At 36.5% G+C, this 16596-nt stretch overlaps 1 protein-coding gene across 7 annotated transcripts in view; it reads left to right on the top strand.

The window, feature by feature from the left end:
• Positions 1–597: 597 nt before the first annotated feature.
• adcy2b (adenylate cyclase 2b (brain)) overlaps positions 598–16596 on the top strand; it is a 92190-nt gene continuing 76191 nt past the window's right edge. For all 7 annotated transcript variants that reach the window (XR_010545576.1, XR_010545577.1, XR_010545578.1 and 4 more), the window contains exon 1: positions 598–1109. Coding sequence is in view for 4 of the 7 variants with exons in the window: in XM_065293632.1 (XP_065149704.1) it covers positions 750–1109 (360 nt within the window). In the remaining 3 variants the exon portion in view is untranslated. The remainder of the gene's footprint in view (positions 1110–16596) is intronic.

Here is a 16596-nt window from a genome sequence, read left to right as displayed (position 1 = left end):
TGCTTATTGTAAATCTATCTTCACATAAAGGAAAAAAATATCACCAGTATGGCCATTATATTGTTTCTCTTAAAAACAATGGACCCTATTTTGAGACTTTTTTCCTTAGAAACAGACTCCAGTAATCTCACATCTAGAGTTTCATAATAGATCTTAACAAAGTAACAAGCTGAGCTCCAAAAAAGCTAATCACGTTTGGTTTCATATACCGAACATACTTTCTGTTGCATAAAAGCTTCTTAGTGGGGGAAAAAGTTTTACCACTATTAAAAAGTTGCCAGAAATGATCCTATTTCTAAATTTTAGATAAAAAGCCTTTTAGAATAGAATCATTTAATCTTGCTGAATACTAAACATTTTTGTTTGTATTTATTTTAAAATATTTTAGAAGAACCATCTTAGACAATTTTTAGTTAAAAAAATAGCTGCGCTTCTAAGTTATCATGTTTTCCTCTGCATAACTTACTCATGTTTAGCTTACAGTTATATTATGACTGTTTGTTTTTGGTCAAACTTGCCACTCCCTTTCCTTCTTTCTTCGCCTCCACATTCTTTTAAAGACTTTCTTTTCCTCTCTCTCTCTCTCACACACACACACACTTTACCGGTCATTATTACTCTGGCTCGCGCTCTCTCGCTGTCAAACAAACCCTCTCTCCCACTCTCTCTCTCTTTCTCCTCCTCTCACGCGCTCTCTCGTGCGTGGCTCAGTCGCTTTCAGCTGCTCAGCTCAACATGTTGGCTGGAGAATGCTGCGTGCGGCGGCGATCTCCATCCTGCCCTGGCGCGGGACGCATCCATCCCACCCGCCGCAGCTGAGCACTCTTTCAGAAGAGGACGAGCCGGAACGGCCGGACCAGGAGGAAGAAGAGGAAGAGGAAGGTTCGAGCGCCGGGGTCTGCTCGGACCCCATGTTCCAGCCGCAGAGAACTTACCTGCTGGATGCTTCAGAGGACATGGTGGTGTCGCCCGGGGGGCTGAAGTCTCCGGACTGGGTGTACGAGTCGTACTACCGCATGAGCCAGCAGCATCCCCTCATCGTGTTCCTTCTCCTCATTGTCATGGGAGCGTGCCTGGCTCTGCTGGCTGTGTTCTTCGCCTCTGGACTGGTGAGAGTCCGCTTCTTTGTTCCACCTGCTTTTTTGGTACTTTTTGAACACATTGCTTGGTTTTTCTTCTTGCATGCCTTGCTTTCTCAGGGCACTGGTTTCGCTTCGGGATCCCATATTTTATGATGTTTATGAATTTTACTGTATATGAAACACATACTGTGCTTGTACTTGTTGTGAGGAACTTGTGCCTGATCTTGCCACGATCATATTTTCATTTACCTTGCGTAGTTCGTTCATGGTTTTTGTGGAAAAAAGCATATCACACAAACTGTCTGTGTTGCTGCTAATAATGAAGGATCGTCTTTGCAGTTTTTGGTTCCTTAAAGTATTTTTCAGTCAAGGACTCGTAAAGAATATTTTTTCGTACCATTTTATAATCAAAATCTCACTACAAAAAATATATGATGTCACAGAAAGGTTCTGTGGATGTTAAAGGTTCTTTATGGAACCATCCCATTTGAGAAAGAAAGTTTGGGAACCTTAAAGGGAAAGTTCACCCAAAAATGAAAATTCTGTCATTATTTTCTCCTCCTCATGTTATTCAAAACTTGTATAAATTTATTTTTTCTGATGAACACAAAAGAAGATATTTTGAGAAATGATTGTAAACACACAGCATATAGTGTCCATTGATTTCCATAGTAGGAATAAATAAATATTACGGAATTTAATGGGTACCGTCAACTGTGTGCTTACCATCATTTATCAAAGTATCTTCTTCATTATTTATCACAATACTTCCAAAATATTTTTTTCCTACTATGAAAGTCAATGGTCACTTTCTGCTGTGTGTTTACCATCATTTCTCAAAATATCTTCTTTTGTGTAAATATAAATTCATTCAGGTTTAGAACAACAGAATTTTCATTTTAAAGTGAACTATCCCTTTAAATCTGGATGAATTAATTTTTTCTGATGAACACATAAGAAGATATTTTAATAAATGATGGTAAGCACACAACTGATTGTAACCATCGACTTCCATAGTAGGAAAAATAAATGCAATGGAAGTCAATGGTTACGGAAGCTGTGTGCCTACCATCATTTATCAAAATATCGTCTTTTGTGTTCATCAAAAAATAAAAATAAAATTCATACAGGTTTAAAACAACACAAGAATGTGAAAATGGACATTTTCATTTTTGGGTGAACTATCCCTTTAATTTTTAAGAGCGTAGATTCTACAAAGTGGCAAATATAGGTGCACAACCTTAAATTTAAAATACAAAATAAATAATAAAAGCTTTCTACTTGTTTTTAAAAGCTGATGAATCAATTTGCTCACGTATTATTGGCGCTCCTTCCATTGTATTGTTTTCTCAATTGCAGTCAGAAAAAAAGTCAGAAAAATTCTGTACCTTTTTTGGTCACTGGGGTGGTCCCCTTAAAGGTTCAATTTTGTATGGGTATACAACACTTTGAAATGTGGTACCTTTTGGGGTACAATAATACAGTGGTTTTCAAACTGGGGGCCAGGGCCAGTTTTATGACATTTTATGAAATACATTAATTTATCATGAATTCTGTCTAATTAAACCTAAAAAAAATAAGGCTACTAACCAAAAGCACTACTTTTTTATAATTTCATGTTTTTTTATTAAAATGTTGAGTTTTAAAACAGTTTTTTGTCACAAATTTTCTTTGGGGGCCGCACGCTGAAAAAGTTTAAGAACCACTGCAATAATATACCTTAATGACCTATTGCGTACCTGTAAGGACCAATTTTGTACCATTTTAACATTTAAAGGTACGAAACAGTTAATTGTACCTTTAAATGTACACAATAGGTTGCAAGAGGTACACCACTGTATTATGTTTTGTATAAATGTACTAAATGTACTAAAAGGAACCTTAGCTACAGAAAACGTACAGTTTGAAACCTTTATTTCTGACGGTGCAAAACGGAGTTGAGATTTTTATTTTGTTCCAATTTTTCTTCTCTCTCCTTGCACAGTTTTCGTGGTAAAAACAGGAATGGGGTTTCAAGACTGCAGCGCTGCATGTGCATCTCTTTTTCTTCGTGTGGCAGATTGTGTGAATCTCAGAGCCGTTTCTGAGAGCCGCACTTCTGCAACCTTCCTCATTTACACCCGCTGTTTCACTCTTTCTCGCTCGCTCGCTCCCTCTCTCTCTCTCTCTCACCAGATGCTCAGTTGTCTGTGTTTATGTGTAATGAGGTTTGTAGATTACTGCTGTTGATTCACTTGAACTGTGAGTGTACTTAAAGTTACACACCGGGTTTTTTCAGTATGCTGATCGATGTGAAAATAGCAAAAGCAGTATCTAACCACAACGTAGTGAGATAGTATTAGTGTTCCTGTAACTCAACTGTGTTAGCAGTTCAAATCCCAGCAAGCACTAGCCGTCATTTCTCTCTTGGTTAACTATAGATCTTTGGCTAAAATAAACTTGAATTAAATTTTTTATGCCTAAATATCTTAAACAAAGGTTTCATTGATTTAATTATTAATTTCATTTATTTTAAGGCTATGGTTAGATGTCAAACAAAATTTAGCCAAGACGTCTGGGCTGTGTTTGGACGGCTATTAGATGTCTTTTAATTGCAAGTTTGCTTGCTGGAGGTCATGGGTTCGGATCCCAGGGAACACACATTTCTAACGTAAACCTTAAATGCACTTTGGATAAAAGCATCTGCCAAATGTATAAGTGTAATGTTAATGTAATTTGTTGATTCTAGGAGGGAAAGTGTCAGATTTCAGATGAGATAAAGTTAATAATATTTAGGCAGTCACGTGATCATGTTCGTACTTATAATGGCAGTGACCTGGTTAGTGTAAAATAAAACTACGTCATCACTGTAAATTATTTAAAAATATATTAAAAACACGTCAAGGCCAAAAGCCACGTGGATAGTGCACCGACGTATATCACAAGTGTGCTCATGGCGACCCAAGTTGGATTCCTGTCCCTGAGGTCTTTGCCAATCCCGCTCTCCTTATCTTCACTTCTTCTGTCGAAATAAAGGCACAAAAGCCTAAAAATTATAATAAAAAATAAGTAAAACAAAATGAATAATCAATTAAAAAAAGTTTAAAAATGTAGAGCACAGGAAGGGTGGAAGTGAATAAAATGTGTCTGGCTACATTGCTGTGACCACGCTCCTGTGGTTTGACTCTAGGTATGTTGTTTTCACAAGCTGAAGCTCTTATCTTGGAAACAGCAGCCTGGTTTACACAGAATGGCTAATGGGGTCACAAAATGTCACGAAACACAAACTTTACGTTATCTGTCGCGCCTGTCCGTTTCGGTATAACTCCGGTCCTTCACGGCGCGGACAGGAAGTCCTGCCTTCTCTTTGAAAGCTTATCTTGTTTTTTTACCGCAAATCTTTCTATCGGTGTATTGTGCTGCACTGTCCTGAGAGATTCAAGATTGATGAGCTGGTGCAGGAATCCAGAGATAACACGATTCAAGACGAGAACAAAAGTTCACATGATTGGAAAAATCACATTAGTCAGGTGCAGCGGTGGTACGCTAGTTGTTTTAACAGGAAAACCTGCTGTCTGTCGATAAGACATGGTCATCGCACAAAGGTTCAGTATTTAATTTAGATTAGATTTAATTAGAAAATGCCAAATAAAATATATTTTTCGGACTCTGAGAGATGAGTGGGGTTGTAACCTAAACTCTTCTGAAGAAAGGTCTTTGAATGCAAAACTCTCCAAAATGCTACACTGTCAGAATATATATATGAAGAGTTTGGTTAAAAAACGCAATAACCGCCGTTTTTGAAAAAAATGAGTTACTGCCAAAATCAGTATTATATCAGGTCAGTATTTAAAAAAGTAAATTCATAAATAATTTTACGCAAAGTCCAATATTCGCCGTGTTATTCTGTCATCTTTTTCCCAAAACGCAATAAACGCCACTCCTCCTTTTCTACAGAATGCAATAAATCCGCTCCACAAATTACAGCGCACCATTCCACGCAAAGTAAACAAACAATGGCGGCGCGTTGAGTACACAGAGTCCTAGTTTTCCTCATCTACTTTGTACTTCGTGATCAACAAACAAACCAAAACGTAATAATACTTTAATAGCATTGTTAAACCTGTGGTTTTCTGTGACGGGAAAGAAACGTAAGCCATCAACATCTAATATTTACACGAGAGGGACTCGGGAGACGATCGCTTGTTCTCACGACAGCTTCTCGTGCTAACACATTGACCCCAGGGGATCTTATGAAAAACTTTCCATAATTTTACTCAAAGTCAACGAGAATCACAGCTGATCGTTGTGAAAAATGTTAAGCGACGACGTCAAGTATAACCATGCAGCAATGACATTCTTAATAAGTGTTCTGATTAATGCCATTAATGTTTATTTTTTTAATCAGTGTGTACAACTGTTCAACTAAATGAATATAAAATGGCAAAAATGAATGCACATTTATACATTGATTGAATAGATTTATAGAAAAAAAAAAAAAAACGTATATAAAATTTATTGCATTTTGTGGAAAAAAAAATTCGTTTTTATAATAAATCTTTGAAAATCAAGTTATGGATTAGAATTTTTTTATGTTTTTTAACCTTAAGATGCTATGTGAAAGTTTTTAACGGAAAATAGTGGTTTTCATTTTGTCACTTTCTTGGTATAGAAAACACGTTTTTACTGAAATTTGTCAAAATGGATTTATTGCGTTTTGGAACCAAACTCTTCATATAGTGGCCCCATGGGTTCAAGTTTTCACTTGCCCTGCCGAAATGTTCACTGGCCCAACGAAAAACATTTCAGTGTCACATATTAAAAATAATAATTCAAAAGTCAAACATAATTGTATAAATATTATAAATTTTAAATGTAAACTCTAATTCTGAAATTTCATAAGAATACATACAGACAAACGGCCACAGGCAGAAAATATATTTTAGTGACTGAGAGCAAAGCACTGGTCCGATCGGGCAAGTGACAATACTGTTTACTGGCCCAAGCATCTCTCACGCTGGCCCCGGGCAGTCCTTTATGTTCAGCCCTGTATCCCATTCTGGTACAGATTGGTATCAATATGTATTTCTAAGGTACTAATATGAAGTCTTAGATGCACATGTGTGCTTTTTGAAAGGGTATCACCCCAGTAAAAGACCAATTTTTCCAACAGTGTATGAAGGAGATAAATAACGACCTCATAGGTAGTTTGTGCAAGCACCTTATTGCGGAGTAAAGTTATGCATTAAGGGATTAGTGTCCTCTAGCGGCAGTAGCTTATACAACCTGGTGTTATGTTTTAAGTTTTTTGCATTATACATCAGATTAGACACATTTAAATTGATGAATTTTTAAATGTAGAAACGATTTCATAAACATTTATTGTTTTAACGATATTTTGGATCATCTAACCCCACCGTCACCCTTACACTAAACCCAACCACTTCTCAACCATATAGACCGTTTCAGCGGTAACAACATAAACAAGCCGCTGTCGCGGTCCGCACGTAACTTCCGGTAAACTCCGCTAATAATAAATAACAACAAATTCTTTAAACATAGTTTATTTATATAACAAGCAAACAAAACAACACATAGATTATAGGAAACCAAAACATTTGTTATTTTGGACGAGGCATTTGTTCAAGAGATCAGTTTAGCAACTAGTCAGACCATTAAAAAAAACAAAACCGGAAGTAAGGTTCGGATCCAGACGTGTATCACGTGCGTCCGATGAAACCATCTATAAAACACAACACGCAAGTAAAGTCATAGTACAGTTTATTGCATAAAACAATATAAAAGTATACCAAACCATCCGCGTTGCAAACCTTGCGAACTGAAGCCATACGATTACTTTATATGAAGGACTCTGTCAGATCTCATTCAAACATAAACCAGCATGACGTAGTCGGTCACAAGAGCCAATAGCGCTTCACATTCTTAGCTAACGTAATGATGTGACCAGTCACGAGACACACGAGAGCCAATGCCTTTTCACAATCATAGATGACATCGCGGCAGTTTTTGAATCAGTCTACACCGGATTTGATATTTACAGCGGATTGTCATCACTTTTGCATCTTTTCTTCAAATAAATCAATCGTTTTACCATGGCGCACTTGGAATATTTTAAGCTCATTTTTTATAAAGTTGTGACTGTTTTGTATGCTGTGTTTATATCATATCATAAATATCTGAATAGTGTAATGTGTAATAAAATACAATGAATCCTGGTGGTTTAAATTGAAAATCTTATCCCAGTACATGTCATCATAGCAAAATTATACCCCAAAAATATAATTTTATACCCTAATATATTAAGTTTCGCCTGCTGCCGATAGAGGAGATAATTTAGTAAATGCATCTATTGGTCGTATTTGGTGAAATGGACAAACGACCAAAGCAATCGTATGGGTTGGAGAATATGTCGGTATGAAGTGTTTTTTCTCTTGTTTTATGTTCAACGCAAGCATGATGGGTTTAATCCCTGCAAACACACATACTGCTAGATTGAATGCACTGTAAGTCACAACACTATCTTGATCTGTTAGTATTGTGTGTCTTTAGCACTAAAACTTACGTTGATTTAGTTGATGTACTATTATGTACTGTATAACACCAAAGTGCATCTTTATTAGAAATGGTATGGGCAAAAGTGGACACGTTTTCCTCTTAGTTGGATCATGAGCCATTTACGAGTGAGATTGGATTTCTAATGATTGCACTCCCTGCAATGCTACCTTTTTTTAAATAACACTAAGAGACAAATCTATCTGGCAGAGAGCCACAGACCTAAATCCCAAACAGAGATTCAGTTACAACAAACACATGTGCAAATTCCTCATCAGCAATACGTCAGTCCATAGAGTAACTTCAAGCTTGAAACCATCAGGATCATTTGTTTTTGGGAAGGTAGATGGGCAGGGTCAAGAATGCAGGCATGGGGCATGACCAGTGGCATTTTAAAGGGACAGTAAGTAGGATTTTAAGTCTTTATTCATAAATATGTCCTCAATTGTGTCAAATGACCTCTGCCGATGATCTGACTTTTCTTTGTAAGCTTAGAATTTCTTCTCTTTACTTACATTGAACGTCCAAGGAGGCATCCATGTTGTTCCGCTAAACTGATAAACTATAATAGCAGAGAGGGCAAAAAGCACTAGCCTACCAATGCGTTTTCATTCAGAACACGTGAACCACCTGACACAGACAAGGAGATCAGTGATTACATAACGGCTACTGTAGTTGCAACACGCATTTGGAAAAGCGAGGCGCTAAAGAGCACTATTCATTTGAATGCAAAATACAATTTCACCACTAGATGGGGTAAATCCTACTTATTGCCCCTTTAAGGTTTTTAATATTGGTTGTGATTAAAAAGATGTAAAATATATAATTGGATTGTATACTTACCTTAAAGTTACACTATTGTGTACTGACTGACTGACCCAAAACTACTCTTCCCCACAAGATTTCTTCTCCACTGTATGCCTTCATGGGTGTTAAAGAGCAACTATCGTTGGATTCACGTTTTTAATTTTCTTTGTTGTGTATTAGTTCATGTTAATGATATGCAAAGGTACAAACCTCAATGTAAAGATGCCGCGAGTTATCGTCTCCAACGTAAATCTCTTTTCTTGGACTACAACAAACAAACAGATTGCAGGCAGCAGTTTACTTCCTGGGATTGGTGATGTAGGAAAGACCTCCCGTATCATAATTCCTCCCGCTTGGACTCACAGCCTGTAAGTTAACTCCTGTTGGCATTGCATTGTGAGCGAATCTTTCAAACATGGTTAGGAGCGTCACGTTTCCGGCTGACATCAGAGGTAATCAGATGGTATTTTGCGAGTTGGTATGGTGTCAACATAGAAGCAAGAACATGCTCCCACCGCTAGAAAGCAGAGAATCCTGCCTGTTTTTCCAAGATTTTGGAAACTCTTTATTTGGCGTTTTTTTATTCAGATTTGGCTAGGTGTTTAATATCTCATGTTTCTGTGGTCTTACACACTGAGAACACATTTAAAATTGGACTTTATACTGTGGGTCGGTTGAATGCTTGAATCTGATTGGCTGATGAACGTTCTGAGATGTGCAATTATTTTCTGGGACACACACGGTGACATAGTTCCAGGGATCTCTTTTGACCGCATACAGTTCCATATCACTTCGCATAGTTAACTGTAATAACGGACTAACAAAAACAACATGACAGACGATTTTCCGAGGCAATAACAGCGCTGTTTGGAGATGCACAGAGGTAGCCTCGTTCACAAAATCTCTCTCTTTCGCCCGCTCTCTTTTTCTTTCTTTCTCGCTCTCTTTCTAATAACTTCATTAATAACTGCATTAGAATGCTATCAATGGCTCAAATCTCCATTGCCAGCTTTAAAATTATGTTTTGGAACAAGCAAAAGAGCCGCTGGATGAGACGCGGAAGAAATAGTCCTACTCGATTTAAGTACTAAAACCGGACAAATCCCTTTAAATATATCATGTGATCGATGTCTAATTGACTCCGGGCCGTTGAATTATTGAAATTATTTTTCTAATCATTCAACGGCCTGTCATCACTTATTCCTTACTTACACGGACTTTAACATACCCTTTGATCTGTGCCGTGGTTACGGAATTGTAATGAACTTGAAGAATGCGCTAAATAATGCAGACTAAAAAAGGGGTGGAGCCAATATCTGGCACAATTTTCACATGAGATTTAAAGGGAACTAAAGAAATCCTAAAATTGTGTACAGAATGATTGTGGAATAAATCATTATTATTTTATGGGGGGCTGGGCGTATTAAAGCCCACCTTAAAAGGACTTGGGGATGCCACTGGGTAAGAGTGACTCGGCAGAATGCATGTTAATGCCAGCATGGTAGAAAAAGACAGTGTAGCGAAAGATTGAAGAGAACATGGAGGATGATCAATTAGTTGAGTTTTGGAGATGACAGCGTCACACTGAGCCGAGCTTCCCAGCTTATGAAATCATTAATATTCACTTATACTCTTTTGAATTCGGTTAAGCAAATAGATCCATGCACTCACTGACATACTTCACATCATCTTTAAAATTGTTTCTTGTCCTACGGTTGGCTGAATTAGGTCCAAAGTTAATTAAAGTTAGTTAAGTGTGGTATATAAAAAACAACATTAGTGTAAAATGAAAATGCCATCTATACTGATACTACGGTTTAAAGACCACAAACTTCCCTTTGGTGTGTGTTTTTTTTTAATTATATTGTTCCAATTTAGGAGTTTTTGCACAAACCTTTCTCAACTGCTCAAAGTATGTACTAGGGCTGGGCGATAATACGATATCGATATGTACCGCCGATACACCTTTAACAATAACAACCGAAAAAAGCACTCGGTATGACGCCTGTTAATGCATAGCTAAAACTGCATTGGACTACATTACATCGCCGTTCCTAGATCTTAAACAGCCTATTATATGCCCTGATAAAGGTGGTACTAATAGGAACTATTTATGTGCAAAGGTGTATGTTCCAGTGATAGCTAGGGACCATTTTTTGACAATTTTTCTGATAGTGTTATTCGCCATAATGTCAAAATACTCTTGTCAAAATCACTCTGCGCCTCTGTTATTTTAAAGCTGGCTAAGTATGCAGAAACGTTGAGCAAGCCAGAATAAATGCTTGTTAGAGGAGACTATCTACATCATATGAATAATGTGTGCATGAAAAATACACGACCCGTCGATACCAGTGAGAAGATTACAGCTGCACAATCACAGCTGTAAAGTTTACAGTGTAAACTGATACTACAGATACTTTACACACTTCTAAATATATAACAAAAAAGTATCTTCTTTTTCTTTCTTTCTTTTTTTGTAAAATGTGCAGAAATACGATGTTTCTGTTTTCGTGTTAAAAAATATATGAGAACGTGGGCTCGGTTTAAGTTGACATTGTGCTGACAATGATTGGCATGTTTCTCGTCGCGTCAGCGAGTTTATAATGCTGGCTGCAAAAACCATAGAAAACTGTTACACACACAAGCCCTAACTCGCATCAGACTGAGATACTCAGATGAATAGACAGGATGTGTCTGTGAAAGAGATACAGCACCTCCATGTGTGTGACTCTCTGCCATTGTGACTCCTGCAAAAGAGACTTAAATGGACTTATCGACGGCTGTGTTCGTTCCGGTCACTGGTAGAATAAAACACAGAATACAGGCCCAGTCTGATTCCTTCTGGGAGAGATAAAAGAGAGATGATGGAGAAATATTGAGCCTTAACATTAGGATCTGAAGTCTAATTATATAGGCAGTGAATCAGTATCTTTGATGTAAACATTTAGTAAAAATTGTCAAATAATGGGCCCCATCTGTTATTTGGGCAGTATTCTTTTAAAAGGTAAAAGGTTTACTGTCTATTAATGAAGCAAAAAATCTCATGTTAACTGCAGTAACTTTCTTAAAAGTTGTTCTGGAAGGAAATCTAAACCCCAAAACCTTAAACTTACTTTAACCCTAATAAGTCCCTTGGGGTCAATCTTATACCCAAGCCACTTTTATTTAGTTTAAAAACATGGTTCCATTTTGCTTCAAAAACTACAAAAAAATATACTATTAAAATAATTTTTATTTTTAATGACCTTTCTAATGTTTATATAAACATAAATTCACAAAATGTTTCACTAAAGTATTGATGTTGAGCAGTTGGTCACATCCAGTAAATGAATGGGTCTCTATGGGCATCTGCTGGTCAAAATGATTTATTTCCTAAACTGTAACCATAAAACAGTTTTTTTCTAAACACCAAATGGTCGAATACAACACATAACATCTAGATCAATATCTAAAAACAATTTATATCAAATTTAGATCATAATTTATGTGAATTTTTCATAAAAATTAGATATTTTACAGGCAAGCTAATGGTGTAGTTGAGGAATTGAGTGGTAAACTGGTATAAAAGTACTTCATATCTCCCAAAACACAGCATTATTGTATAGATGGGAAGTAAACAAAAAAATTATAAATAATTTGTATTATTAAAAATGTATATTTTTTGTAATCACCCTTTTAATTTCTGGGGTCAATTTTACCCACAGGGAACTCTCTAACGTATACAGAAAAATAGGGGCTTATGAGGGTTAATAGTAGAGCTCAACACAAAGGATTTTTGGCCAAAAAGTAAATTATTTTAAAATAAATATTGATTATTGTTTGTTTTACAACGTTACAGAAGTTGCGGAGTAAAATGTTTATTTGTTTAAGACATACAGTAACCAATTGTTTTCTATGATACTCACTAATACTCACTTTGTTTTCAACAATGTGCTGCGCTGGCACACGTAGAAATAAACACTGCAATTAATGGGAAGTGAATTATTGGAGGGAGGGAGAGTAGCGCATTAAATTTGGCTCCCGCGGTGCCCACTCAGATGTCAAGGGGATCCAGTGCCACCCGGACCCTCTGGCTCCGCCACTGATTAGTACCTCAAAGGTACACACTGGTACTTAAGAGTGTACATAAGTGGACGCAAGTACCTAAAAGGTGTGCATTGGTACTAAAGAGTGCATGTTAGTACCTCAATGTTACACATTGTTACTAAAAAGTTTATAGTAATACCTCAAAGGAACACATTGGTACTAAACAGTGAAAGTAAGTAGCTAAAAGGTGTGCATTGGTACTAAAGAGTGCATGTTAGTACCTCAAAGGTACACATTGGTACTAAACAGTGCACGTAATTACCTAAAAGGTACCCATTGGTACTAAAGAGTGCATGTTAGTACCTTAAAGTTACACATTGGTACCAAAGAGTGGACGCAAGTACCTAAAAGGTGTGCATTGGTACTAAAGAGTGCATGTTAGTACCTTAAAGGTACACATTGGTACTAAAAGGTTTATAGTAGTACCTCAAAGGTACACATTGGTACTAAACAGTGAAAGTAAGTAGCTAAAAGGTGTGCATTGGTACTAAAGAGTGCATGTTAGTACCTCAAAGGTACACATTGGTACCAAAGAGTGGACGCAAGTACCTAAAAGGTGTGCATTGGTACTAAAGAGTGCATGTTAGTACCTCAAAGGTACACATTGGTACTAAAAGGTTTATAGTAGTACCTCAAAGGTACACAAACAGTGAACGTAAGTAGCTAAAAGGTGTGCATTGGTACTAAAGAGTGCATGTTAGTACCTCAAAGGTACACATTGGTACTAAAAGGTTTATAGTAGTACCTCAAAGGTACACATTGGTACCAAAGAGTGGACGCAAGTACCTAAAAGGTGTGCATTGGTACTAAAGAGTGCATGTTAGTACCTCAATGGTACACATTGGTACTAGAAAGTGCACGTTAGTACCTAAAAGGTGTGCATTAATACTAAAGAGTCTACATTAGTACCTTAAAGGTACACATTGGTACTAAAGAGTGCACGTTAGTACCTCAAAGGTATGTATTAGTACCAAAGAGTGGACGCAAGTACCTTAAAGGTACACATTGGTACTAAAGAGTAGGTGTAAGTACCTAAAAGGTGTGCATAAGTACCTCAAAGGAACACATTGGTAATAAAGAGTGCATATTAGTACCTCAAATGTACGTAGTTAGTACTAAAGAGTGCACATTGGTACCACAAAGGTACACGTTAGTACTAAAACAAAATGCAAATTAGTACTGCAAAGCTGCAAGTTGGTACTAAAGAGAGCATGTTAGTGCCTAAAGGGTACACGATAGTACTAAAGAGTGCACGTAAGTACTGCGAAGGTGCCGGTTGGTACTAAAGAGAGCATGTTTGTACATACTGTAGAAGGTACACATTGGTTCTAAAGAGTACATTTTAGTACCTCAAAGGTACATAGTGGTACCAAATGTATACATATTTATAGCTAAATGGTCAATCTTCAAATATTTAAACAATCTCCCAAATTTGCTTGTTATTTTATAGGCATGGATGATACATCCAATACTGCACCTTGTTATGGAATAATGTGCTATCACTACAGTGCACTTTAGTAAAACACTTTTGAAGTACAATAAAGGAGGGACATGGGTCAGAACTAGGAACAGAATATCATAGAGACCTGGGTGGGTGGTAACTTTTGCATGGACAAGTAGCGCTAAAACTCATTGTAATGCATGAGAAAGTAAAGGAGTGCACTCTAATCCGGGTTTGATGGGAAGAGAAAGGGTGTGTTCCCCCCGGGTTCATTGAGATTCAGTCTGTGTGCCAGTGTTTCCTTGAATTTTTAGTACTCTCTGGGGTTTCTCTCTAATGGCTGGTGACTCATACTGTGGTACGGGCATTATATTACTCTGACTTGGCTCGCTCAACTCTCTCATCATTCACAAAATACACACACATACCACCATCAGAAGCAAAGATATTGCGTTATTTTACATTTATCAACACACAGGAATAGTGCTCTTAAGCTTTCAAACCTCCAATTTTTCACTTAATATGACTCTCTTGTATGAAAAATCAAAGCTTTAGTAAAGAAAACGAATTTCCTAAGCTACAGAACTGCATGGCTTCAGAGAAGCTGCAATATAAAGTGATGAACCTTCAGTTCACCTAGTTTAAGATGAATGATGGAGGCTGTCTTTTCAGTTCAAACCACACTAAAACCACCATGGCATATGCCATCTTCAATAAAATCTGCATAAATAATGTAGTTATTAAAACACTTTCATCCGACTGTTTCCTGCAGCAGTCCTGTCTTTTTCTATCTCTGTCTGCAGTAGTTGAGTACCCTAGACTGAGTCCATCCATACTGCACACTTACACATAGACCGATGGAGACCATTTTATTAAAATGTAACACATCGTTCTACCTCTGAAACAACTTGTGTGATTGTAAGACTAAATCGTGCCTAGTTTCTGTAGTAATTTTAATATAATTTAAATTAAATTAAATTAAATTAAATTAATTAAAATTAAAATTAAAATTAAAATTAAAATTGAAATTAAAATTAAATTAAATTAAATTAAATTAAATTAAATTAAATTAAATTAAATTAAAAAAATAAAAAAAATAAATAAAATAAATAAAATAAATAAAATAAATAAAAAAAATGTAAATGTTATGTAATTTAAATATAATATAATATAGGGCCAGTTTCCCAGATAGGGTTTTGATTAATCAAGGACTAGTTTTTACAAACATACCTTACAAAAAAACATTTCTGGTGTGCATCTTGAGACAAAACTACGGCAGTGATATACTTTAAGATATGTCAGTACAGTATACAGGATGTTTTACAAGTTAGGCAACTCAAACATTCATTTTAGTCTGGGACTAGGATAAGCTCTGTCTGGAAAACCGGCCTATAAAGTTGATTCTATGAAGGTATATTTGGTGCAAAACAACTGCACACCTGTGACAGTGGAATTTGTATTTGTAGAGATTATCCACACATGTGTATCAGTAAACTTGAAGTCGCAGAGGACGTGATGCAAACTTGTAGATTTTTTTTCTTTCCCTCAAATACAACACAACAGTTACACATTCACAAATCCTTCAGTGCAGCTGCACAAATCCCATTTTACAAATCACAGATTAAGAAACTCACAAGTTCACATTTTTTGCTACAATTGATGCAGTAAATATGGTGCATAACCTACTTGAACGCCTGCATCAAACAATGTGAAGTCACACACAAATTTTGTACATTTGCAAAATCAGTTTGTGCATCTGTGCGATGAGACTTGCATGTGTGTACAATTTATTTTTCACAAATATTTTTTTATTTTTTTTATATTTTCCAGCCCAAACACAAGTACATAAATACAACTGCTTGAATCTGCTTCTACGAGTTTCAAATACTCTTTTTCATGTGCTCTCTCTTCTGCACCAAATATCTCGAGATAAATGGTGCGAAAGTGATTTGTATACCTGTAGGCTTTGGCGAGCACTGTTCAGCACTGCACACCAGGTGGCGCCCCCGACACTCACTGAAGCAGAGTTTATTAATTACCACCAATGTTTCAGCAAAGTAAATCACCTTTATCAAGGTATTATTTTCACCAAGTGGAGAACAATATAAATGGGAGTGCTAATTATACACACATGAAGGTAATTACATACAATATTCCAATGATTCATTAGTAAACAAAATATAAGTTCCATAAATTTCAAACCATCAATATAAATAGATTAAAAAATACAAGCAGCAAATACACACATTTTAACTTTAAATAAGATACCAAATGATGTAAGTCCCATTCATTTTTAATATCATAATACCTATAAAAACAACCCAAATCAAAATCTACTTTTAAACCATGTGTGCCAATGTTCACATTTAATATACCTAAAAGGCCTTCTGTCTAAGTAAAAATTGGTCAAACTCACCTCACCTTCTAGATGGAAATTCCCTCTCAATTCCTATATACAATAATGAAGTAATAGGATGATTAAGTTCAACAAAATGCAGTGCTATGGAAACAGATGGGCAGTGGGTGGAGTATGAATTAATGTCCATGTCAACAAAAAAGGGGGCGGGGCAACAAAGGAACAAGAGGGAAATAGGGCAGACACAGATAGGACTCTTGACCTTGGCCGTA

The sequence above is a fragment of the Paramisgurnus dabryanus genome, chromosome 19 (genome assembly GCF_030506205.2).
Source record: "Paramisgurnus dabryanus chromosome 19, PD_genome_1.1, whole genome shotgun sequence".
Classification (NCBI taxonomy): domain Eukaryota; kingdom Metazoa; phylum Chordata; class Actinopteri; order Cypriniformes; family Cobitidae; genus Paramisgurnus; species Paramisgurnus dabryanus.
Note: the sequence above shows the minus strand (reverse complement) of the source record. Positions and strands in the feature narration are given on the sequence as shown.